A 27265-nucleotide genomic window follows, 5' to 3' on the forward strand; every position below is an offset into this window, starting at 1 on the left:
TTAAAAAATGTCAGGGGCCAGAGAGAAAGCTGAGGCTGGATATGTGCTTTGCATGCAAGAGCTCTGGATTCCATCCCCAGCACCACAGAGTGACCCTCAAGCACCAAGCCAGGGATAACCCCAGAACATTGCCGCATGTGCGCTTTCAAAAATTTAAATGTGAAGAGCTCCTTTTGTGGTGTTCCTTCCCAGGACTCTCTGACATTCTTCATGTTCATTAACACCATTTGGTTTCCACGAGTTGGCCACCTCCTTTCTAATGGGGGGCATTATCTAAGCAGTGAGTTTAGAAGATCCATACTATCTAAACTCTACATATCAGGGAGGGATATGTTATTGTTAAATAAATTAGACTGACTGCACAGAAAGGTCTCAAAGTTTAAGGAAAGTTCAGCTGAGGAATCAAAGCATATGGAAAGTTCTAGAAGACAATAAATGATAAACAGCAGTTAGGGGCAGCATGGTATTGTTAAAGACACAGGAAACATAGGTAGTAAAATGACATTAGGGGAGAACTGTAATTGAAGGACAGCTTGAGTATGGAGAAAGGAAACTCAGATGGTTTTCTTTTCTGGTGCTTCATTTCTAAGGTGCTTCGTTTCTAAGCTGTCTGATCAGTCTGAATGGTTTATCAATTAGACAAATGGTGATGGGAAATGAGTCAGAAAGGAATTTTATGAACCATTTTGAGGACATCGGCTACCATTAGAGAGATTAGGAAATATTAAATAAAATTGAATTTGCAGCTTCCTATCTTGTTTGCTCAGCTCCGCCCATTGAGAGGGTGAGCTCAGTGATCCCAACACGGAAGGGAGAGAGGAATGGTGTATCAGGCAAGCAAAGAATCCCCAACGAGACAGTTTTTATTTTTTTTAACATATTCAATTCTATGAATTCTTTATTTCTAACAGAGTTCCTACCCCACAGCATGGGTAGGGGATAAGAGTGTGCAAACAATTCTGGTTACCGGCGCTGTTGGAACTAACAGCAGTGAGAAGTCGAAGGTCCCAGGGAAACACGTTGCTAGATGTCTCACAAGGATGCAAATAAAAGGCCTGTCCACTGCTGCCTCCCTAGGCCTCAGCCCACCTGGGAGACAGGAGCTGGGGGCAAAGAATGAGTCACCATTCAGCTGAGGGCAAGCAGCATGGAAGCAAAGGCCAAGAGTGGGTGCAGCCTGCCCCTGAGGGGGCGCGGTGTGGAGTGGCTAGGCTGCACTAGGAGTCTAAGAGTCTCAGTGACCTGAGGTCTTGCCTAACACCCAAACTCATGTCACCCAAACTTTAAGCTGTGATGGCAGGGAGGTGGGGGTGGGGCTGGAAATTGGGGGAAGGGAGGCATCATAATGATTAGAGACATCAAGGCATTACTTTGAAATAATCAAGCCAATATCTATAATAAGTAGGAGATCTATAGGACTTGATACATGATCTAAAGTATTTCAAAGAACTTCCAATAATTTAAATAATTATTTAAATCTACGGCGAAGAAAGCTCCTGCTACACATCAGCCACCAGCTATTCGTGTCTTATTAGAAATAAGCATGCCAAGTCACTTTCGTTCTTAAATAGAGAAGTAGCATCCAGCCTTTATTTCTGCTCTCTTTTAGTTTGGGGATGCCTCTACCACATTATTCCCTGCTAATGCTACACTAGCATGGAGCTGCTCTGCCCGAATTGTGTTGAGTCTCCACACTTCTAGCTGCTGGTCTCTCCGTGGAAAGAGATCAAACTCCCTAATATTGTCACCTGCGGCAGAGGCCCTCAAGCTCGGTTAGGAAGCTTCTTGAAGTTATCATAGCTGATGCCACCTATGCCCTCCAGTATGTTCATGGGCAGAGGGAACACGATCGTGGAATTCTTCTCGGTGGCCACAGTGGTCAACGTTTGTAGGTAGCGCAGCTGCAAAGCTATGGGGGACTCGGACAAGACCATGGAGGCCGACTTGAGAGACTTGGAGGCATTCATTTCCCCCTCTGCGGCCAGGACCTAAAACAACAGAAAGGCAAAGGTTCAGAAATGAGAGCTTGCCATTCCTTCCCGTGCTTTCTGTGCTGTGGCCACCCTGCTACCTTTCCCCCAGCCCCCACTTTGCAACACGCACTCAGTCTACTCCTTTGGCAAGGAAAGTTTCCCATCCTAATGTGATTAGAGAAATTTGAGGAGATGGCCAAAGGCAGAGGGGATAGATTATCATTTGAGCCCCTGGATTGCATTTGCAATAAAAATAAAACCTCTTTCTCCCAGATACCGGCCCTGCTGGAGCCTCTCCATCTGTTACACTCATTTTTCAGAGAAGTTGAAATTCAATCTCTCAACTAACTTTTTGCTCTTGTCTTGACTTCTCGTAGATGTTATGATTTCATTGTGTGTTTAAGGGAGTCTCATTTTTAGAATCAAGGACCTTCTCAAATTCCCTGCGGTCTTGAGGACCAGTAGCAAGAAGTGCCAATCTGTTAACATCCCTGGAATCCCTTCATTGCCCCTTCCTCTCTGGTCCTCAGACACACCGAGAAGGACTTGGCGCTTGGCTGCCCCTCACTGGCCGTGTGTGAAAGCACCCTTGCTCTGTCACAATCAAATCCTCTGTTTGGAAGTGACCGGAGCTCAGCAGAAAGACTTGAGTAAGGAATGAGGGCAAGGGAAACTCTTCATGGACATTTAAGAATCTGGACCATGCATGATAACTTCTGGCTTCTAAGCTCTGTTGGTTTCTGATAGGTGAGAAAATTCAGTCATACACGAAAGCGACAATTCTGCCCAGGACTGTATCTAGTTGCTCATGATTAATCCAATACGTTTAACATTCTAGAACAATGATGCTTAAAAGACATACACTGGGGCCAGGAAGGTGGTTCAAAGGGCTAATGCTTGGCATGTTTTTGATCCCCATCACCACACAGAATCCTACACACCACTGAGAGTGGCCCCTGAGCTAATGCACCAGCAGTAGATCCTGAGCATGCATCACCCAATCCCCTCCCCCCAGTGAAAGAAAACAAAAATCTAATGTGGCCTCTTTAGAATCACCGGCTTTGCAATGCTGCATGATCACCCTTGAAGTCACCTCATGCTTGGATACACTTAGTTTAAGGGGAGACCTGGACGTTGTGGGCTGCTTTACTCTGTTTTCTCAGGGAAAGTCTGGGAGACAACCAGAATCAGAGCATTGCTCAGTCGCGGGGCGTGTTGTGAAGCACGCCTGGGCCCAAGACTTGTTTTTTATTTGTTGCTTGGTTTGGTTTTGGAGCCACACCCGGCGTGCTCAGGGCTGACTCCTCAAGGACTTGTTCCTGGCAGCGCTGGGGAACCTGGGTTGGCCACGTGTGAGATAAGCGCCCACCCGCTGTCTTCCTGCCTGGCCCAGAGCAAGTTACACGCTTCCCTGAAGCATATCAAGCTGCTCACCGTCTATCAATCGATCATACATAAAACTGTAAAAAAGAAGCCCCTTTGGGGCTGGAGTGTTAGCACAGCAGGTTTGCCTTGCACGTGGCGGACCTAGGTTTGATCCCTGGCATCCCATATGGTCCCCTAGCACTGCCAGGAGTAGTTCCTGAGTGAAGAGCCAGGAGTAACTCCTGAGCATTGCTGGGTGTGTCTCAAAAAGCAAAAAAAAGAAAAAAGAAAAACAAGCAAGCCCTCTTTTTTGTTTCACAATGTATTACCTATATTTTCCTATGTAGTGGTTAATTATTCTTGTCCATTTCTTACTGTGACTAATTCATAAGCTGAATTTTATCCTAGGTAAGTATATCTAAGAAAAACATATAGTAGTATATAGGATTCAGTCCTATATGTGTTACAGGCATTCACTTGGGCATTATTTAACATCTCCCCAGAGGATAAGAGGGGACAATGTATGTATTGAGAGAATGGAAAATAATTTTACATGGCTCATACCATAGTCATTGTATCTTTGAAGAAAAAACATTTATATATGTACTATTTTAAGTGTCAAGTGGGAAGGTCGCTGCTGGAGAGATGCAGACGCTGGTGAGTTTGGAATTTAAATAGTTAATGCCTGAGTGAATCTCCCTTTTTCTGTTTTGTTCTGGCTTTGAGACACAGCCAGCAGTGTTTCAGGACTTCTTCCAACTCAAAGAGTTGCTCTGAGATTGGTGCTCAGAGCAAAGATTGCTCAAAGATTGATTGAGCAATTGTTCAAAGATTGCTCCTGGCTTGGTGCTCGGGAACCATGATACCAGGACTCAAGCCTCCCAACCAGACAGGAACTCTCCCACGATGCTAGCTCTCCTACCCTTTTCCTATCAAAATAGTTAAGACGCAATTGATTGTCTGCACCAGCCCTATCTTTGCCTGCTCCGGATGTGGTGGTTTGCCGTCGGGGTCCATGGGGGAGCACTCACCCTGGCCCGGGCTTCGCGAGTGGCCTCGGCCTCTGCGGCCATGGACCGCTGCAGCTGCACTGGGATCCGCACGTCCTTGATTTCCACACGAGCCACGCGGATGCCCCACAGCTCCGTGGCATCATCGAGTAAGGTCTGTTTCAAAAGAGAGGACACGGTCAGCAGCCGGGAGGAACCTGCATTCCAAGAGGTGCAGGAAAGCCCTTTCTTTCTTTCACTCTGCCTGTATTTCTAGCATGGAGAGAGGCCATTAAGTGAAGGGCACCACTAAAGCTCCCCCCACCCAAAGAAAAATCCCAGGAAAATTTTAAGAACAAAACCAGGAAAGCTGTTTCATGGATGGTTTCTTGGCAGAATCCACTTCAAACCCATCCTTACTATACAGTCTGTGCTGTGCATTTAGATTTGGGGAAACGTCCCCCAGTGCTCTGGTACTAACGTTAGGCAGTCAGTGTTGTGTGGGTTTCTCAGCCAGACCTGGGTTAGGGCCTGAGTCTGCCACTAGGGCTACACATCAATAGATGGACACTCAGCTTCCCTGGTTTTCTGTCTTCTTGCACAGAAGAGGTTTTCTTCCAGAATTAGTGTGAAATTTGATGAACTTATATGGAATACAAGTTACCATGCCTGGTTATGATTCACTAAATATTATTGAGTTATTTTTCAAATGTTACTTATCTTTTACTGTTTAGACCTCTACCCTGTGATCAATAGATAGCAAGGCATACTTTTTTGGTGGAGGAGCAAGGGGATGAATGAGGGTCAGAACCTGCAGTATACAGGGGCTTTACCCAGCTCAATGTTTAGAAATTGCTCCTGGCCGTGCTGAGATGCAGTGTCAAGCAGAGAACCCGGGCCCCCTGCATGCAAGGCACACATTCAGTCCCTGCAATCATATTCCCAGACACAAGTCGTGTGTATGTGTGTGTGTGCGTGTGTGTGTGTGTGCGTGTTGTTTGTTTGTTTGGGTTTTTTTTTTTTTTTTGCTTGTTCCTACTTCTTGGAGAAGGAACAGTCACATTCTTTTCCCTTGTAAAAGTGGAAACTCACTACAGCCGTCTTGCTGATGATCGTGGTCAGGGAGGGATGATAAGAAACACCTTTGGACAGTGAGAACCAGGGCACTGTTCCCTCAAAGGAGAGGGGAGAGATCCAGGCCAGGATGCCAAATGGCAGGTGATCCCTTACCTCTCTGGGATCCTTGCAGAAGCCCTGGGGGTGGAAAACCTCGCCCCAAGCCAATCGTGGAGACATGATAGATGTAAAAACCATGACACCCCTACCAATGATGTGGAGAGTCATAATGCAGAACTGACATCGTCACTGAAAACTGGGGTGGGGGGAAGAGGCATTTCATGCTATGTACATTAGAGGCCTGAAGTAATGTCAAGAAAAATCAGAGGTGATAGATTTCATAGGGGGAAAATACATCATACAATTATCTTTCTTGGATTTTTTTGTTTGTTTTTATGTACCAGTGAAACAATAAAATTGCAAAGAAAAAAAGGAGAGAGGAAGGAAAAGAGAAGAAAATAGAAGAAAAGAAGGAAGGAAGGAAGGAAGGAAGGAAGGAAGGAAGGAAGGAAGGAAGGAAGGAAGGAAGGAAGGAAGGAAGGAAGGAAGGAAGGAAGGAAGGAAGGAAGGAAGAGAAAATGTAGATAAGAGAATGCCTGAAACTGAGAATCTGCGGAGCCAGAGTGATAGTAGAGCGGGTTGGCATTTGTCTTGCACGTGGCCTACCAGGGTTCGATTCCTGGCACCATATATGGTCCCCCAAGCCTGTCAGGAGTGATCCCTGAGAACTAAGTCCTGAGCATTGCTGGGTGTGACCCCCAAAGCAAACAAAATAAATTAAAGTAAGCATAATGTGTGAGATGAATCTAGGCTTTGTCTTCATCAACTCTACAGTTGTGGTTACTTTCCATCTTATCACTGATATTGATAAGCACATCAGTCAGATGGTTCAGTGATGAACAGGCTATGAGTCTCAGCTGACCCCTATTCTAATTCCACACTGTGCTGAAATCTGGGAATATACCTGCTGCGTGAGGAATGGCAGCACTTCTGGAGCAAGCTAAACTAACAAGAAAGCTGGTATCTCCGCTCCTTGGGAAATGCCCAGGGGCAACAATGCTGGTGCCAATGCTACCCTGGAACACTGAAAGGCAGAGAAAGGAAGAGAAGCACAATTCCCGCAACCCTTTACCCTATGCAGATATTTAAATTCTGTCTCATGATCATAAAGAAATGAAATCATAAACTGAAACCTATCTGTTTTGAAGCAGGTGTGTGTGTAAGTGCACATATGTGCTATATGGATACATATGTCCACAACACTGGGGATTGCTGAGAACTGCTGACATCTGATAATCACTGAGTTTTAAAAGGAAAGAAGGAAAGATGCAGGTTCCACATTCTTTACCTGGATGCTATGGGCAATTTCTTCTCGGCCAGATAAGATCTGGGACAAAGTCTGTGTCCCTAAGACATTTCTCAGCGTGGTCTGAGCCAGCAGAAATGTGGCTTGGTGCACGTCGTTGACATTAGCCACAGCTGAGATGGCACTGTAGATCCTGTAATAGACGACTCCGTCCACCTGTGTTGTCACAGAGTCTCTGGTGAGGATCTAGAGAGAAGAACAAGAAACATCCATTCATGATGTGCAGCAGTTGGCAGCGCTGTCTTAAGAAGCCTTCCCACAAATGGAAAGTACGAAAGACAACTTACACCAGCAGTCACAATTCTGTCCCATCTGGAATAGAATACCATCCCAGTGGAAAGCAGAATTCCCACACAAGCTGGGCCCGTCTCGGGAAGGTCATGTAAGCTCTGTCTTCCAGCAAGAGCAGGCACTCCCCTTGTACAAAGTAGCAATAGACCATTATTCAACTCTACCTTCCAGAGAGAGGTAGGACATCTCATTCCTGACCCCCAAATTCCTTTTGGGTTCCAGTTTTTATCATCACCAGCAGTGCCTCAGAAAATATAGATAGCACCAAAGATCATGCTCTATTTCCAGTGGAGAAAAATTCGTTTGGTTTTGTACAGAATCTTTGTGTGAATCACTCTGAAGAACATTATAAGGTGCTTTGGAGCAACTGAGAAAGTACTGAGAGTACAGGGTGTGGAAACTAGAGGTCTTTTCTCCCACCTACTACTTCTGCGTTAGAGCCAGAAAACCTTTACAGTGTTAAAACATCCCAAGTTGCTTATGAGCAGCTAGATTCTAAAGGAAGGGCTATAGTTTCACCCAATAGCACAGAGACAGCTGTTTGGGAGGTCTTGGTTGCATTTCCTGGGTCAGAAGGAGAACATTCATATTTATTCATATATGTTGATTTTTCTATACTCTTGGAGGGGATGAACCACACCCCTTGATGTTCAGGAGCTATTCCTGAACATCTGTGTGCAGTTATGGGAACAAACCAGGGTCAGCCACATAAAAAGAAAGTGCCTTAACCACTGTGCTATCTCTCTGGTCCCTCATTATTATTTGCAAAAATGAAGATTAGTGATTTCAGGATTTATATCCCTGAAAAAGACCTTTGGGAATTCAGTTCACCCTCATCCATGTAGCTAAAAATAAATGCCGTGAAAATGCTGTTGTCCTTTTAAGATATAAGATCAGGGTGTTATTTCCAGGAAAATACCTTTCACCAAAGAGCATCATTACCTCTTGTGGAGGAATATTGCAAGTAACAGTTCTGAGATCAACCTTGACAAACACGTCGATGCAGGGCAGGACCAAGATCAAACCTAAGAAGAAGGAAATTTGGTTTAAAAGTTTACCCTTTTGCAAATAACACCCTGATCTCTTTTTTTTTAAATAATTTATTTATTTTTAATTAGAGAATCACCGTGAGGGTACAGTTACAGATTTATACACTTTTGTGCTTATACTTCCCTCATACAAAGTTCGGGAACCCATTCCTTCACCAGTGCCCATTCTCCACCACCCGTAAACCCAGCGTCCCTCCCACCCTCCCCAATCCCATCTCCCCCCCAACCCACCCTGCCACTGTGGCAGGGCATTCCCTTCTGTTCTCTCTCTCTAATTAGCTGTTGTGGTTTGCAATAAAGGATAACACCCTGATCTTAACAGGGCTTCACATATGAAGGTATGTGCTTCACTTCTCAGCTACACTTCAGGCATTTCTCATACTATATTCACAAGACTATAAATGCTTTTCCTTGCATGGCAGAGCCTGGCAAGCTACCCATGGCATATTTGATATGCCAAAAACAATAACAACAAGTCTCACAAGAGAGACGTTACTGGTGCCCGCTCAAACAAATCAATGAGCAATGGGATGACAGTGACAGTGACAGATAAATGCTTTTCAGTGACCTTCAATACATATACCTATAAATTTGGGGGAAATTATTTCCACTAATCAATGACTCGTCAAGAAAGTTCCTTGGGAATTGAAATCTTTTGGGGAGAGATTAAAGACCTCTGATGTGTCACTATTTGATTTTATCTTTAAAATGCTTAATTTACTTCTATCCAAGTGCTGATTTTGTGTTGATTGGAAAGGTTATTTTGGAAATCACTTTCCCTATATTAAAGGCATCTGGACAGAGGTTTCAAGTAATAAATTTGTTTGTACCTTGAGTACTCATAATGCCAACTTTTATTTATTTTTTAATAAGACTGAAAGAGCATTAGAAATAAAATCTTAGGATCCGAGACTCTATGACCAATCTATTGTAAAATGCACAGTTTTTCCTTAGCTGTCTTATAGCTCAAATATAATGGTGGTCCCTGATTGTAAAAACATGTACCTCTCTCTGATGTATGAAGTATTTGTTTTGAAGCTGGATAAGGGAAGGATGGGGATGAGAAAAAAACTCATTTCAGCAGCTGGTGACTCCTTAACATTACCCAGGTGAATGATCTCAACAGCAAGTACTACAATGACCAACAACCACAAAATTGACCCATAAGATGCAGACACTATTCCACTCCTCTTCTATTGCTATTATTGTGCTATTTTTTTTTTCAGAGAAGAAACACGTGTTTAGGTTAAGCTCCATACTAAGGTTCTCTCTTCCTTTTGATCTCTAAGCCTTTCTGAATTCTTAGAGGGACTAATGCCTAGTTTATCAAGTTTGGGTGTCAGGTCACTGAGGAAGAGTATGGTCTTTCAGGTCTTCCACTTTCGAGCCACAGACCTGGGAACAGTCACCAATCTTTCCTAAGCCTACACTGCCTAAAGTACTTAAGATGGCCATGAAGATTTAGCCTAGTTTAACATGATAACGAAATACAGCATAAACATAGTGCCCACCCTGTATTAAATGGTCAAGAAGTGGCAGCTCTTATTACTAGCGCTTTTATTATTAAAGAGTAATTTACGAAAGTGGAGAGGTTTTCATTAGCAATTTGGCTTGTTTCCCTTTGGGCTCCTTGGATATTCTGAGGTAACTCATCAACCCCAGAGACACATATGACGAGAGTAATTATCCCGGGACGTTTAGAGCTAAATCTTCTGGGGAGATTCATTAAAAAGATACACTTTTCTCTATAGTCCTCTAAGTTAGTCTACCTCTTACCAATCCAATTTTACTCTAACTTATAAGGTTTCCCCCACCAGATTTAACATTACTAGGAAGTGATTATCCTAGTTCTACTATACTGCAATCTGATTATTCTAATATTTCTGCTTGACAAACTCACAAGAACCTCTGTATTCAGTACGTCTTATTTCCTGCCCTCTTTGTCTTAGTCCTCTTCTGACACTGGACAAGTAACCATTGCAAATGGCCACATCTCTTTAACAAACTTTCCCTTGGAGTTTCTCATAGTTGTTTACATAACAGATATTTGAAAACTGACTACAATGTGTGACCAAGTGCTGAGTATAGAGAGTATCGAGTTAAATTAGAGTGATAATAGCTTCACTTAGATGCATCCATAAAGAAGTAAGAAAATAAATGTCATTGCATACTTAGATCTGACAACCACTGTATTTCATGGGGTTTTCTTAAGACATCGCTTCAATTACCTCTCCATTCAAGACTACCATGGTTTATCAGATGAAATTGCCATTATGTTTTGTGAGTCAAAAGCAAGTGCTGACACTCAACTGATTCCAGTAAAAATACTCTAAAGTTAGGACGAGTCAATATCTTACTTGTAAGGAGTTATAGTACCTGGCATGCCCACTGCCCCCAACCAAAATCCCATCTTTTTAGAACATAAGTGATTAGGAACATTTTTTTATTCTAAGTTATAGAAATAAATGCTATTTCTAGAAGAAATAGAAATAAATGCTCTATTTGACCAAATTATTTAGATAATGGTTTCCATGTCTACATTTTTATTGATCTAATTACTGAGAACAGAAATTACCATTTTTTTTTTCAGAGTTAAAATTAAAAAATCAGCTCCTGGGATTTCCTTTCCCTCAGTAACTTAATAACCAACCTTATTATACTGGGGTTTGGAGACTCTCTTTATGAGGGGTTTGAGCTACACCTGGCAGTGTGCTAGGGGCTACTCCCAGTGGGACTCAGGGACCACACAGTTCTGGGAATCAAACCAAAGTGCTGCCAACAAAGAATGTGCTCAGTCCATGGGGCTGTCTCCCTGGTCTTATCATCAACCTTCATCTTTTTCTTCCTACCCCAATTCCTTCTTCATTGTTTCAGTGATCCTGGAAACAACTGACATTCAGTCAATGTAACCAGGTAGCACTTGCCCACTGACATGCTCATGGGAGTATTGGAAAATAGATCCAGATTCCAAACTCTAACTTGCAGTCTAGTGGGCAGTCCTGTTCATTGGCACCATCGCTCAACCGCTTTCATGTGTACAGAAAGTCAAAGGTTACGAGGTTACAGCTCCCCATCAGTTGTTTTTTTTGTTTGGTTTTTTTTTGTTTTTTTTTCCCTCTCAAGTGGTTCTGCCAAGGAAGACACTGGTGGCAGCATAACAGTAGCAGGTGGCTGCTACTGTCAGGGTTCTCCTACCTGGGCCTTTGGCCTTGTTGGCTTGGATGCGTCCCAGTCTGAACACAACAGCACGTTCATACTCCTTAATGATCTAAGAGATTAAGGGAGAGCATTAGTCTTAATGGTTCATCAGTTCCTATAGAGAGCCCAGTTCATTTCCCAGGGCATTACCTTCAGGCACATCCATATGGAGATGGGGAAGGTAATGATCATCAACAATAGGGAAAGGGAGAACAGGATCCAGCCGCACACACCGAGGCCTTTGCTGTTGATGCCTGGGACATGACAAAGAGGCAAGTCTGTCACTGACGCGGTTCTTAGCAGGTTTTGTAGCTACCTGCACAGGATATCCAGAGGGCCAGATAAACCTGCTGACGCCAATAAACCAACGTCATCTGTTCATATTCCTGAATGCAAGAAATGCCCAGGGATGCATGCGCCCACACCAGAGCACACCCTACATCAAAAGAAAATATTCACTCAAGAATTTAGTGTAGCCCATTCCAAGAAAATGCAGTTGTCATCAGCATCATAATTACCATTTTGCATTTATAAAGGGCTGCCATAGCTTGCTGTTCTCAAAACATCCTTACATAGAGTGGGGCCTCTGGATGACCCACATTAGAATCCATGTGGTGTCAACTTATTTTACATTAGGGGGTGCCTCTCCAGAAACCCTGGGCCCCAGGGGTCTCTTCAGTAATACCGGGTCAGGAGGTTGCAGATCTGAAGTTTGTGGCAGCAATGCAGTACAGAGGGGCACCACAGTCATACCTGAGGGGAGGGGAATGGGGAGAAAGGAAGGCCAGGAATCAAACTTGGGGCCTTGCATGTTCTGGCTCTTTGTGTTATCTCCTCAGCCATTTTAAAAGCAGCTTCCTGGAACTCTAGAATTCTCTGGGTGAAATTTAAGGCAACCTCTGAGATCCACGAGCAGGTGCTATTATCCACAAAGAGACAATGTAGTATAAGGAAAACCTTTTTGAGGAATCTTTAGGAGTGAGTTTCTAGAACTCTCTTAGGTACCAGTGCTATGGCCTTAGGAAACCACTCCATCTTTACAAGTCTTTATTTTGCTTTTAGCTGAACTATGGGCATAGAATGACAGATCTTGAGGGATTTGCTGCAGGTTAAATAAAACTTCTTGTTAGATACCAGGCCCATTCATTTACACCTACCTTAGTACAGGGACATTACTACCTTTACCCCCATTCTGCAGAGTGGTCACTATTCTACTGACCAGTCAGGACTTGTGAACTCTCTGCCTTTGTGAAGTTTTGTTTCATTGGCTCATTTCAGGAGATATTTTTGTTTGTTTGAGTGGGTAGGGCATTTGCCTTGCATGCAGCCGCTCCCCGTTTGATTCCTCCATCCCACTCAGAGAGTCTGGCAAGCTACCGAGAGTATCCTGCCCACAGGGCAGAGCCTGGCAAGCTCCCTGTGTCACAATGGAGACTTACTGGTGCCCGCTGAAGCAAATCAAACAATGGAACCAGAGTACTACAGTGCTACAGTGCTACACACATTACCAATATAGAGCTTTGGAACTTAATTCATACTGCGTTGCAATAGGATGGAATTAAATTCAAATCCCACTTCAACCACCTGAAACTTAAAACGTTAATCATATTAATTACATAATTTCCAAAGTCAGAATTCTCATTTGCCAAACATGGAGTTTTGGCTGACCATTTCACTTTAGAATTTTTTTATATTCATGATTCACTGTCTTCTCTTTTTTCCTTCTTCTTCTTCTACTTTTTCTTCTTTTCAGGCCACCCCTGGCTGTGCTCAGGGCTTACTCCTGTCTCTGTGCTCAGGGATCACTCCTGGCCATGTGATGCCAGTGCTTAAACCTGGGTTGGTCGCCTTGCAAAGCAAGCACCTTATCTGCATTAATATCTTTCCAGCTCCAATCATCATTTTCTAAAATTGGTTTAGATATATATTTTGTGACAAAAAACCCACATTGTATCTACACCCCTGAAGTAAGAAACAAAGTTTAAAAACCCTGGATATATTTCAATGTCATTATGTATAGATCTACTTCATTCCTCTTAATTTTTGCTTCTTAGATTCTTGGCTGTTTATTCTGACACTCTCCCCTTGGTCAACATTAAGGTCACTTGAAATTTTCTCTCCAAGCAAGGCTGTAGTAGCGGTCTTTATTTATGGGACATTTTTCATTCTCCTAGAGTCTTTTTTTAATTTTTTTAAGTTTTTGGGACACTTCTGGCTCTGCATTCAGGAGTCACTCCTGGCAGTGCTCGGGGGAGTCATATGGGATGGTGGGGGCTGAACCTGGGTTGCCTGAGTGTGAGGTAAGCGCCTTACCCACTGTACTATTTCTCTGGTTCCTCTCCTGGAATTTTCAGAACAACACTGAGACGTTCCCACCACCGTTGGTGTTTCATTCCCTACCAGCTCTGCAGAATTTGGTAATGCAAACCACAGGGGATTCCAGGCTGTGACTAAGCAGTGAGCACACACAGACAGCGGGGACCAACAAAGTGCCAGCCGCCCTCCATGCCCTGAATAAGCCCAAGACATTTTCAGCGCAGTCTGAACACCCAGCTGCACAAGCGTGTGTGAAGAGCACAATCTTCCTGGCCTCCCGAGCTCTTTGGGGTCCCATTAGCCCTTGCATCATTACAGCTCAGCCTGCTCTGGGAGAGACTAAAGGTGCTGAGTGAAACGAGAGATGAGGACATGATTTATCTTCCAAGGTTTACACCTGTGCATTAGAATTACCCAGCCCGCAGGCTGAGCTGCTGGGAGAGTTGTGGAACCTGGGGTGTCATTAGCTCTGGTTAGAGCTGGGCTGTGAGTGCTCAAGCTGGCTTCCCTGCAGACTCCAGCAGCTCAGAGGGGAGAAGGAAGAGGCGCAGACGAGGCTTGTAGCAGACCCACTCTCAGTCTTTCAAGCAACACCTCTCCCTCATCCCTATGCTGCCCCCTCCTTTTTTTTTTTTTTTTTTTTTTTTGCTTTTTGGGTCACACCCAGCGATGCTCAGCGGTTACTCCTGGTTCTGCACGCAGAAATTACTCCTGGCAGTGCTTGAGGGACCATATGGGATGCCAGGGATTGAACCCGGTCAGTCACATGCAAGTCCATCACCCTCCCCGCTGTGCTATTGCTCCGCCCCCCCTTACTTTTACAGTTCAAACCACGTTGCTCTGGTTCTAAGGATTGGACAGGAGGACTCTAGATCTCACTAAAAAGTGGCCTAGAATTGTTTTTCATATACATTTTATTAATTTTTCCCACACTTTTAAGTGAGAGCACTATAATTTACAAAGTGATTCATAATTGAGTTTTAGACATACAATACATCAGCACCCATCCCCCCACCCGTGTCACCTTCCCTCCATCAATGTTCCCAGGTTGCCTCCCATTTCCCTCGCAGCTTGCCCTATTGACAGGCTGCTTTCTAAAGTTTGGTTGTTAAAATTTGGGTCTCTTGATTTCAGTGTTGTTGGTGTGGTTTGGATGTTTGGCTCTGTCATTCCTTAACAGCATCTTTGTACCTAGCCCTTTGTACCTTTTTTTGTCCTGGCCCCAGCTGCTTCTCATGTGTCTCTTCTTCTCTCCCTTCCACTATTTTCACTTCTGCTCCCTAACGTCTGGGGCCAAGGCTGATCATGCAGTGTTTTAAAGGAGGGATGCCCTGGGCTGGGATTTTATTGTGAAGATCTGCAGAAGTCTCCCAGATCATCTCTACTTCAATTTGCAAGAGGCTTCTGCAGTGTCCCTGCTGTTTTTTGTTTGTAGAGAGTGAAGTTGTTTGGGGGACACATCTGGCAATTCTCAGGGGCTGCTTTTGACTCTCATTCCATTGAACTGCTCCCCCAGAGTCTCTCCCCAGTCCTCCTGTAAGTGGGAGAGCATCCTCACATCCAACAAACTGATGTGACTCTTGGCAGCTTTTGCAGCCTTGGTGCTATGCCCAGCGTCACCTGCAGAGGCACACTGGGCTTTGTTTCAGTGCCTGGAGACAGCTCAGAGCACCCCAGGAGACCTCAATTCCCTTTAGTCACTGTAACAACTGTCATCCAGTTGTTCATAGATTTGCTCGGGCAGGCACCAGTAATGTCTCCATTGTGAGACTTGTTATTGCTGTTTTTGGCATATCGAATATGCCACAGGTAGCTTATCAGGCTCTGCCCTGGGAGCAGGATACCCTCAGAAGCTTGCCGGGCTCTCCAAGAAGGATAAGGAATCGTGTGCAAGGCAAACGCCCTACCCACTGTGTTATCGCTCCAGTCCCTTTAGTACTGATTCCCTTTAGTACTAAGACAAATACTAAAGGCCAAGCTGATCATGTATGTGGGGCCAGGAAACGCGGGAGCATAATCCAAATCACTAGCCCACTAACTCCGGTAAATAAAAGAGCCTAAGCAACTTATTTACTTCCCAACAGTATTGAAATATTAGATCAACACTACCTACCATCCTTGCCCATGATTGTGTATTTTGGTAAATAATCATTTCCCCATTAAGCATAAACCACGTGCTAAGACATTGCTTTAAAAACACCCAAAGATTGAGGCCAGAGCAATAGTACAGTGAGTAAGGTACTTGCTTTGCATGTGGCCAACTTGGGTCCAACCCCAGAAACTACAGTGGTCCCCTGAGCCCCATCAGGAAAGATCCTGGAGTGTAGAACCAGGAGTAAGTACTGAACTCACTGCCAAAAAATAAAAAAAAAAAGAAAAGCACTCAAACTATTTGTGTTATCTACTAAAGCAAAACATACACCTACTTTATAACTCAATATCCAGCATCTCAGAACAACATAAGAGAAATGAGAGTTAATTTCAGTGGAAAAAAACTTCAAGATTTTTCAATGCAATGTTATTCCTAAAGATCAAGAAATAAAGAGTTAGCTACCCAAATCCATCAACGATAGAACAAACAAATAAATTGTGGTACATTCGTATAAATACTACAGACCTCCTCTTTATCTGTGGGGACTGGATATTTTCTTAGACTACAGGGAATACTCAAAACTGTGGACAGCACTTACATATACACACACACAATGTTCCCATACATACAAGCTTATAAAATAATTATAATTATTTATAATAATTATAAAATAATGCATAAATTAGATATAAAGGACTAAAAAGATCAGACAGATTGTAGGGCACTTCCCTTGCGTGAAGTCAACCTGAATTCAACAACAGGCACCACATATAGTTCCCTGAGCTTCACCAGAAGTGAGTGATCACTGAGCACAGAGCTGGTAACAAGACTTGACCACTGCCAAATGCAGCCCAAACACCAATAAAATTTTTTTAAAAAAGAATAAATTAGACACAGTAAGGTGTTAACAATCAAAACTGATAAAACTTAACCATTACAACAATAAGTTATGTGAGTGTGATGCTCTAGACATTTTACTATTTTGCTGCAGGAGATATTTTGTAGTGGATGAAACTGGGAATTGAAACTTGCATATGGGAGTGATGGCTGTACTAAGAACAAGAAGATGAGGCTGAGGCATGGAGCTCAAAAATGTGGAGCATATGCCTTAGATGTACAAGGCCCTGGGTTTGAGCTCCAGCACAACCAGGCCTGGTCCCAGCAGCCTCTGCAAAATTACTGGGGTAGCCCCAGGCCCAAACACCTCCCTATTTCCAGCCTGATCTCAGTCAAAGCTGCCAATGTCAGTTTGTGGAATGCATGGGCGTTTTCTTACTCACAGGAGGGCTGGGGAGAGACTCTGGGGGCAGCTCAGTGGGAAGGGAAGTGCGTCTTGCATGTGGGAGGCTGAGAAGGTGACCCCTGACACCAGCTCATCCCCTAAGCTCTACCAGGAGTAACCCCCACTCACGAGCCAAGAGCAGCTCCTGAGCACTGCCATGGCACCAATCACCAAGAGAGGGGAAAGGAAAAGAAAATGCCTGCTCCCAAATTGCTTTGCCTTCGCCCTGAAACTACCTTCATTCCCGCTTTCCTGCCTGCCAAACAGTCCAATCAGCAGCATTGGGGAGTATCACAGAGAGGATTCCAGCAGCTCTGGGCCCTGCTGGTGAGACTCCTAGACAAGAAAGGAAGAGGGAAGGAGGAAGGAAGGAAGGAAGGAAGGAAGGAAGGAAGGAAGGAAGGAAGGAAGGAAGGAAGGAAGGAAGGAAGGAAGGAAGGAAGGAAGGAAGGAAGGAAGGAAGGAAGGAAGGAAGGAAGGGAGGGAGGGAGGAGGGAGAGAGGGAGGGAGGGAGGGAGGGAGGGAAGGAGGGAAGGAGGGAAGGAGGGAAGGAGGGAAAGGGGGAGGGAAAGAGGGAGGGAAGAGGGAGGGAGGAGACCAGGTGTGTGCGAGCTCAAGGACAGTGGGCAGCCCCTGGTGGACACCACAGCCGGGCCTGAGTGCAATGCCAGAACTTCAACAGCCTTGGAGGAAAGAAAGGGAGGCAGACCTTCACACAGTGTGAACCGTCTTTAATATACGATCCCACACTGTGGAATACCTTAAACCCACCCCTCTTCTTACGATGAGCTGAAGCATCGCCAGCAGAGCTCAGGCCCTAGCTTCCTCCAACAGGCATCTTGTCCTGTGAAGTCCTCAGGACAAAATTCCAGGGAAGCTATTGTCAAGCATGACAGCATCTTCCCAGCTTGCCCTGCCTGCCCTCAGAGACGAAGCTTCTTACACACATGCACACACATATGTGCATCCACGTCCACACTGCACCACACATGCCCCCCGACACATCACACCACAGTACATCACAGAACACCACAGCACACCATATACCACATCACGTATAGCACAGACCACACACACACAAAACACGTCATATATCACACACAATACACAAATACCATATATCCCACATCACATAAGATCAACTTAGCATTTCATGTCCACCCACAGACCTCAACACACCATATCACAGTATACACACCTCATTGTTCCATACACACCAGGCCACACACCACATCATGCACTATCGCACCATATATACCACACCACTTACACCAGTTCTTAGCACATCCAAAATTCAGCATTTCAAGTGATGGGTCTCTGAGTCTTTCTTCCTATCTGGAGGACAGAGCCACAGGCTAGAGCACACAACCACCACTGTTACATCTCCATACTCTGCTTTGGCCACATGGGTGTCTCTCAGCCCTGGCACACCAGTCTCCTCTCTCAGCCAGCTGTGGGTGCCAGCTCATACCACCACCGTCTCTCTAGGAAGATTTTTCTCTCACCTCTGAGGGAAGCCTCTTCTTCTTCTTCTTCTTTTTCTGCTTCTTCTTCCTTTTTTTTTTTAATTGAATCACCGTGAGCTAGTTACAAAGCTTTCTTATTTAAGCTTCAGCCATACAATGATGGAACACCCATCCCTCCACCAGTGCACATTTTCCACCACCAATGTCCCCAGTATATTCCTCCCCCCATCCCAGTTCTCATCCTGCCTCCATGACAGACAATTTCCCTAATACTCTCTCCCTACTTTTGGGCATTTAAATTTGCTCAGATTTTCCCACCACCATTCAGGCCTGCCTGTCAGGGGCAGACGCTAGATAATTTATTTTCTATTGCTCACTTTGAATATGATGATAAATCTTCTGGAATTCTAAGACTGTAAGTGGTTGGGGTCCAGAGACGTCTCTGTAGGGTAATAGTCCATTTTGGGATTCAATTTGGAATCCCTGGACCAGGGCCACTGGTGTGCTGAGATGGCGCCCCAAGGCAGATTGTGGGTGTGACAGCCGGGATCAAGAGCAGGTGGGGAGCCCGGAGGGACAGCCTGACCCCCTGCCACTGCTGCCACCATGTGGCCTGGAGTCAGTCCTGAAGCCCGCATACCTGGGCCTTGCTTGTGGAAGCTCATGGTTGCTAGGGCTTCCTCTGGAGCCAGTGGGGAGACCATACCTGCTCCATCTGGGGTGCTCCGGTGAAATGGGCTTGGAACAGAGCCCAGAGAAATCTCTGGTGATGTGGTGTCTTCCGGGACTCACTGTTGTGTCTCTGGACGATAGGTGTTGGTGCACTAAGATGGCACCAGGAGGCAGATTGTGGGTGTGACAGCCAGGGTCAAGAGTGGGCAGGGAGCTGGAGAGGGACATGCCCCCGCCCATGAGGCCTGGAGTCTTAGTCCTGGAACCCGCATATCTGTGCCTTGCTGTGGAAGCTCGAGGTTGCCTGGGGCTTCATCTGGAGCCAGCGGGGAGAGCGCCCTGGGGGAGCCTCTTCTGTGTCATCAACAGAGCCTCTCTCTGCATCACTCTTCATGATACATTGTAGAGCTGAGTTGGCTTCTATGTCTTTTCTAGGGAGTTTTAGCCCTGAGGTGCAGGCATTTTCTTTCTTTGCCCCTTCTCTTGGTGAGTGATGCCATGACTAATGCTTACACTCTTGGTTATGGGGTTTACACAGGGCGCTACACCAGCATGTGGGGTTTTGGGGAGCAAGGAATCAAACTCAGTCTCCCAAGTGGAAAGCAGACGCTAGCACTGTGCTGTGCTCCCTGGGGTCCCTGGACATCTCACTTTTATATCTCCATCTTCTGACACCCAGTAGGTTCTGAGTTCATTCGTAGGGCAAATGAAGTAGACCCCATAACTGCTTTGAACTATCCAAATGATGCTCAACAACACCATCAACTTATTGATGTGTTTCATTTGTCTGGAAATAATGATCCGTCAGAGGAGATTCTGCTCTCTCTCAAGGGAGTCAATTAACTTTAACACCGTATGCTCCTGCACTTTCCCCTCCATTCACACTGCTTTGCTTTACCTTCACCCCAGGCCATTATGAGAAGGAAAATAAAGAGAAAATCTTTGCTTGCATCATTCTCCTCTCTGTCACCTCTCTTTTCATTCTGAAACAATAGCACTACCCAAAGCCATGAGTCCAAATTTTTGTCTTTTATCTTTATGGTCTAATAAATAGTGTTATTTTTAATAGTAGTAAATAAAAAATTAACAGTAATAAATAAAAAAAATCCTGAGAGATAATTAAGCAAACCCTGGTAAGCCTATTGACATGGTATTAAATTATGAATTTGTTTTCATTTACAAAAATGTGAGACAATCACTATTATTTTCATTTACACTTTGTTTTCATTAACAAAGCTGTGAGATAATCATGATGTTCAATAACTATGTTAGCAGGAAAAATATTTTATGGGGGATTCAAAATTATAAGGACAATATGATCCTTAATAGCAGGAAAATATGCACAGGAAGCATATTAGAAAAATGTAATCAAAATATCAACCGTGGTTAATTTTAAGTTGTAGAAATATAAATAGTTAGCATTATTTTACATCTTAATTTTTGATACTTTTATAATTACATTCACTTATTTTTAGTTTTTATGCCATACCTGGTGGTACTCAGGGCTTACTCCTGGCTCTGTACTCAGTGATCAATCTTGGTGGTGTTGGATGGGGGAGATGGACAACCCCATGCTGGGGACTGAACTGTTAGTTGAATGCAACTGTTAGTTGCATTCAAGGCAAATGTTAGCCTCTTGAACTATCTCTCTGTCCCATGCTTTTGTAATTTTAAATGCAATTCTAAAATTAAAGAGCTATTCATGTAAATTTAAGATAAAGTGCTTTATTTCTTTTGAGCAGAAAGCTTCTCAGTAATGAAAATCAAAGGCTATGAAATGAAAACCTACTGTGAGCCTGGAGTTAGAGAATGAAACATTCCACCTTGTTTTTATTTCTTCCCAGTCTTTCGGAACTGGAACATTCAGTGAAACTGTCTCAGCTACTTCCTGGTTCTTTCTCTGGAGAATCATAGACTTAAGCACCAGGCATCAAATCTAAGCCCTAGGGTTAAACACTATCTTTCATCTCTTAATCATCTTCCTCATTGCCTTTCCCCCTCCTCTGCAATAGCACTCAGCTTAAATCAAGGAACATCTTTCCTGAAAAGCACAGACTTGCTCTGAAGAAATACCTGAATGGTCTATCTCACAGTGATTCAATAAAAATGTTTAAAAAAAGAAAGAAACACTTGACTACACACAGTGTGATCTCAACCTGGTAACCTCACCAACTCAAGAACTTGTTTGGAGCAAAATATCAAGTACATCCTAGCTATCACCATACCAGAATTTCTGGTGATGTCCTGGAGCCCTTTTTTTTGCATATTCATATTAGGAAGAACTTCTAAGATTTTCATGATCAAGTTTCTAAGAACAAGAGAAATAAAGAGAGAGAGAGAGAGAGAGAGAGAGACAGAGAGAGACAGAGAGAGAGACAGAGAGAGAGACAGAGAGAGAGAGAGAGCAGAAAAAGTAGAAAATGTCAAAGGCTATTAAACGGTGAGTCAGGAAATGTATGCAAATTGTCCTCTGCTCTTCTGTGGTCACTGGCTTTGGAGTTAGAGACATGTATGATGGGGGCTTCTGAATGTTGGTACAAACCCCAAAACACATGATAGTCCAAGGATCCTAAAGGCATGTATTCAGTGATTGTTTCATTCTCTCAACATTCACAGGATTGTCTTCTTTTTCTGTCCACCTGCCAGCCACAAAATATATCTTTTTCTGATGTCCTGTCATCTTCTTTAATTCTTCATCTCTTTTTTCACATTAGTAAATTTGTGACCCCCCAAAAAAAATAATAGTCACTAAAACCTATTCAGGTTATTCAAACAGAAATAAGAATCAGAGAAATACAGATGAATAGGTCACTTGTGGGTGAAGGTCAGAAATAAGTGCCATCAGTGGGTGCATTAGTTATTGCAAGGAATCTATGTTCATTGCCACACTGTTTACAGTAGCTAAGATCTGGAAACAGCCCCAAAACCCAATAACAGATGAGAGGAAGAAGATGGGGGTAGAGCAGGCCTGCAGAGGTGAAAGCACGGTTCCCCAAACAGCCCTAGCGCAGAGCCACAAAACACTGCCAGCTATGGGCCCTCTTGCCAAAGGAAAGATGTGGTATGCATACATGATGGAATACTACTCAGCTACGAGAAAAGAGAAAATATTGGGGCTAAAGAGCCAGAACAGTGGGCAGGTTTCCTGCCTGGCACCTCATACATTTCTCCAAAACCATTAGAGTAATCTCAGAATGAAACAGAGAGACAAAGCAGATCTGAATCTAATGCTCTGATTCTCACAACAGAATTGAGATTCTGCAAGTATGTGTGTGTGTGCATGCGTGCATGCGTGCATATGGGGGGTGTGTGTATGTGTACGTGTGTGTGCATGAGTGGTATGGTGTGGTGTGGGTGTGGGTGGGTGTGCATGTGTGCATGCGTGCATATGGGGTGTGTGTATGTGTATGTGTGTGTGCATGTGTGGTATGGTGCGGTGTGGGGTGTGTGTGTGTGAGAGAGAGAGAATTGGGGGTGGGAAAGAGTGTGGGAAGGTGGGTGGGAAACTCCAATAGATAGTACTGGTTCGTAGTAGCACTGCACTGTAGCACAGTTATCCCATTGTTCATGGATTTGCTCGAGCGGGCACCAGTAACGTCTCCATTGTGAGACTTGTTGCTGTTTTTGGCATATCAAATATGCCACAGGTAGCTTGCCAGGCTCTGCCGTGCAGGCAGGATACTCTCAGCAGCTTGCCAGGCTCTCCGAGAGGGATGGAGAAATCAAACCCAGGTCGGCCTCATGCAAGGCAAATGTCCTACCCGCTGTGCTATCTCTCCAGTCCACTGGAGCAACTGGTTTGTAGTACGTTGGTCAATAGTTGATTGTCTGGCAGTAGGTGAGGAGTGGTAACAAACATCTTGCAGAGGAGTGAAATAATAGTCCTAAAATTTGTGTTATCTTCTAAACCGAAGTCATCCCCATTGAAGTAACTGGAGAACATTCGTGCAACTTCCGGGCACATGGATGGACTAGATATTGCCTCTTGTTAATGTAGAGGCATCTCACAGCCAGAGCTCAGAGGAGGTGGGCACCACTGCTTCCCTCCAAAGCTGCCTGAAGCATATGGAACCAGACATTGTAAACTATAAGCCCTGGGTTCATTTGTTGTGTGATAGTGAACTTTTTCCATTATCTTGAAAACCCAGAATGGCAACAAACACTTTAGAATATCTCAGTGGTATTCTAAATACCCAGAAAGAGCAGGGTAGGCTGATGTCTTAATCATGAAATAGGAGCAAACCTGTCCAAGGAACGTTCAAAGATAATGAGGATACTCTACTGCTGTTTTTTGTTTGGGGGCCATATCTGGTGGTACTGGTGGCTTCTCCCAGCTCTGTGCTGGGGGCGGGGGTTGCCCCTGGTGATTCTGTGGAGGAAACCCAGGCAGTGCTCTACCCACTGAGTTTTCCCTATGGCTCTGGTGAAGAATATTCTTTAAAAACTTCTTTTTTTTTTTTCTTTTTGGGGTCACACCCAGCGATGCTCAGGGGTTACTCCTGGCTTTGCACTCAGGAATTACTCCTGGCAGTGCTTGGGGGACCATATGGGATGCCGGGGATCGAACCCAGGTCGGCCGCGTGCAAGGCAAACGCCCTACCCACTGTGCTATCGCTGCGGCCCCTCTAAAAACTTCTTTTAACAGAATCACTGTAAATTAGAGTTACAAAGTTACTCATGATTGAGTTTCAAGTGTGTAATGTTCCAACAGCCATCCCTCAGCAGACTATTCTTGAGAACTCTCCCTGGCACTTCCAGGTGATAATCACTGTGCCTGATATGGCAGTGTTATCATGCCCTCTTCAAGAAAAACATTAGGGTTTCCAATTCTTGGAGCTGAAGAGATAGAGCAGTAGCCGGGATGCTTGTCTGACACCCCAGATGGCTCCCAACCACCACCAGGAGTGCTCCCTGAGTGTCTTAAGTGCCACTCCAAACTGCTACTGCCATGGGAACTGGAGTGATAAGCACTGCAGGGGGGGCTTGCATGTGCCCGAATTGGGTTCACTCCCCGGTGTCCCATCTGGCTCTCTGAGCACCCCCAGGTGTAATTCCTGAGTGCAGAGCTGGGAGTAACCCTTAAAAATTGCTGGGTGTGGCACCAAAACAGAACAAAAAAACAAACCAAATGCCACTATCACTTCTTTGAAAGTGTAAGGGGGAGCACACCGACAAGGTGTGTCATACCATTTTCTGGACCCACAATATGTTTTTAAAACTAGCTAAGACTCAGTTTCCAGGAGATGGTTCAAAGGGCTAGGACACTTGTTCTGCAAGAGAGAGCTTCCACCCCACATGCTCCCCCCAGTTCCCAGCACCACAGGGAACAGCCCCCCACCCCCCACCCCCACCAGACTAGGATCCAGAAGTAGCCCTTGAGCACTGACAAGTGTGACCCTAAACCAAGAACCACCAAAACCCCAAACAAAAGAAGGCTATTATACATGACTCTACCTCGGAACTTTGATTGTAAGATCAAAAATAATAAGGCAAATAAAATGCTTTGTAAGTCATAGTAACTGTTAACTCTAAAAGTGGTAGTTTGAACTTATTGGCTAAGTTTTCTTTTTCTCAGCTTCTCTCCGTGCATCAAATGTGATGCCCTTCAAAGCAACTTTCCTTCCATTTCATCACTTCAAAATTATGATTGCTGAGACAATGTGGCTTAAAACAGTGAGAATGCTTATGTGTCAGGGATGCAATGTCCCTGCCCTGCACCCACCACCAGGCTGCCCAGTCCTGACGTCTCTGGGTCCCACTGAGTCTGCCCCTCCCTCTCTGCCCCTTACTATCTCCCTACCCCCTGTGGGGAACCTCAGTTCTGAAACAAACTTTCCTGTTTGTTTGTTTGTTTGTTAGTTAAACCATAGTACAATAAGATATAAGATAAAACTTTAAAATGAATTAATTTCAGTTTTTCAGGGCCCTGAGTGATAGAACAAGGATAGGGCACGGGCCTTGAATTCACACAGCTGACCCGGGTTCTAGCCCTGCCGTCCCTCCCTCTGAAGCCCACAGGAGTAAACTCTGAGCATTGCTGCTCATGGCCCCAAGTCCCAGACCTCCCCAAAAGGTCTCTCAAATACTTTCAGCCTTTCAGCATGCCTTTGCTTTAATGAAAAAAAAATAAAAGAATGCAAAGATAAACATAAATCATATCTGAAATGGAAAAATCTAGAGCAAGTTATAGCTGCTGTGTAAGAAGCAAATTACAGTGAGATAAGTAATAAATCTATATTCATGGGTTCTAAGTAAAGCCAATACAACCTAATCTCAACATATATCCATCCACCTTGTACTAATTCTAAAACTCTCCATAACACCAGAAGTCTTACATTGCAGAATATGTATAAAGAAGCTTCAAGCAGGAAAGGGGAACTCACCTACTAAATTTTCTTTGTCTGGTTTCTCGGGGGTAGATGACCCAGGATCCATCTCATTCTCGAGAAGCTTTTATACTTGGCAAATTTTCATGGGTTTGGAGCCAGCCTGGACCCCAGGCAGTGACCTGGGTGAGCTGGTGAGAGGACGGAGGAGAAAGGTGGAATGAGAGCGTGAGGGACGGATCTCTTTACTGAGCACCCCAAGGAGCAGTTGTTACCCTGGAGAAGAAGCCAGCTCCCATAAACAAAAAGGATTCCTTTTCTGAGTTCAGCTGCCTTTGTTCACAAGAACATTCAGAAGAATATGCTGATGATACGACTGTCTGAACAATGTTCCTGTGTAATTTTCTACACCTTGTACATTTTATGCATATCTAGGAACTGCGTGTAACTTCTCTACCACTGCAAACTGTAGCCGCTCCTCCGTTTCACAGGAGGAAATGTCATCTGATTCATTACACACGTTCTTAGCAGGGAGTGATGTCTTCAAATGCAAATCTGATCCTGTCTCTGTTTGCTTAATCTCACTGTTAATTGCTGGATTAAGGTGAACACTGACTCCTGTGTTCTGTAAAACCCTGCCTGTCTTCCTCTCGGTCACATTCCAGCCTCATTCATGTCACGTTTTTTTCCAGTCATCTCCTATCAGGTCCTACATCTGTGTTCTCTCTGCCACAGGTCCTCTGCACATACCAGCATGAGTGATTCTGGTTGATGTTTATTTCTTCCTCAACACAAGCGATTAGTTAACTGCAGACCGTGAGCTAGATTTATTTGGTCTCCCATCTATTTTTATATGGAAAAGTGTTATTGCGTCATATCATGTCCATTTAGTTCCATGCCCATTTTCACACTATACTGGAGTAATTGGGTAGTGGTTATAGATCATAAGTGGAAAGCCTAAACTACTATTTATCTCTAGCAAAAGTTATTTGGAGACCCTGCTTCCATCCTAATTTCATGAGGGGACTGGCTGACTAGGTCTGTTAGTATTGACCGTGGCATCTTCCCTCTTTTTCTGCATTTGCAGCAGTGCAGGTACATAGTCGACGCTTCCAAATACGTGCTAGATGAATGGATAAATAATTTGTCAGAGATAATAGTGCACAAATATCAAAGCTCTTTCTCGAGTCAGATCCCCAGGCTCAGTCCCAGAGTCCTTCTTTCATCATGCTACTTGGAATCAAAGAACGTGAACTCTTCCAATACCGAAATAGCCAGTTTTCTATAATGTTCTGACACTCATTTTTTTAAAAAAAATCTCAATATTCCACTTAATAATTTGTTTTCTTCATGAAACAATATGAAACAAACTCTGGTCTTTCCCAGGTCACCTGTCCTTTCAAGTCTTTCTTCCCTAATCGTCTGGTTATTTTCTTCTTTAGCAAGTTTATCTTTAAAAAAAAAAGTCTCCCCAACTGTGGGATACTTTAGTCAGCTACTTGATAAGTCTAATTGCCTACTTCCCAAACTCAAAGTACAGTCATAACCAGGGCTCGACAGCATAAAGTTATAAGGGAAAACATAGAATATTAGAACTTTAGAAAAGGAATTTGGGGACCAGAAACACAGGTTAAAATTGACACACAGGGGCCGGAGCGATAGCACAGCGGGTAGGGCATTTGCCTTGCACGCGGCCGACCTGGGTTCAATCCCCGGCATCCCATATGGTCCCCCAAGCACTGCCAGGAGCAATTCCTGAGTGCA

At 44.3% G+C, this 27265-nt stretch overlaps 1 protein-coding gene across 1 annotated transcript; it reads right to left on the reverse strand.

The window, feature by feature from the left end:
- Window positions 1-871: 871 nt before the first annotated feature.
- Window positions 872-25692, reverse strand: STOML3 (stomatin like 3). The gene is made up of 7 exons (XM_004619551.3): window positions 25559-25692; window positions 11498-11601; window positions 11345-11417; window positions 8043-8125; window positions 6792-6995; window positions 4370-4504; window positions 872-1988 (listed from the first exon to the last, which is right to left on the reverse strand). Exons 1-7 carry the CDS (start codon window positions 25608-25610, stop codon window positions 1764-1766), a joined length of 876 nt encoding a protein of 291 aa, XP_004619608.2. The 5' UTR covers window positions 25611-25692; the 3' UTR covers window positions 872-1763.
- Between the last annotated feature and the right edge of the window lie 1573 nt (window positions 25693-27265).

This window comes from Sorex araneus, chromosome 1 (assembly GCF_027595985.1).
Source record: "Sorex araneus isolate mSorAra2 chromosome 1, mSorAra2.pri, whole genome shotgun sequence".
In the NCBI taxonomy this organism is placed as follows: Eukaryota; Metazoa; Chordata; class Mammalia; order Eulipotyphla; family Soricidae; genus Sorex; species Sorex araneus.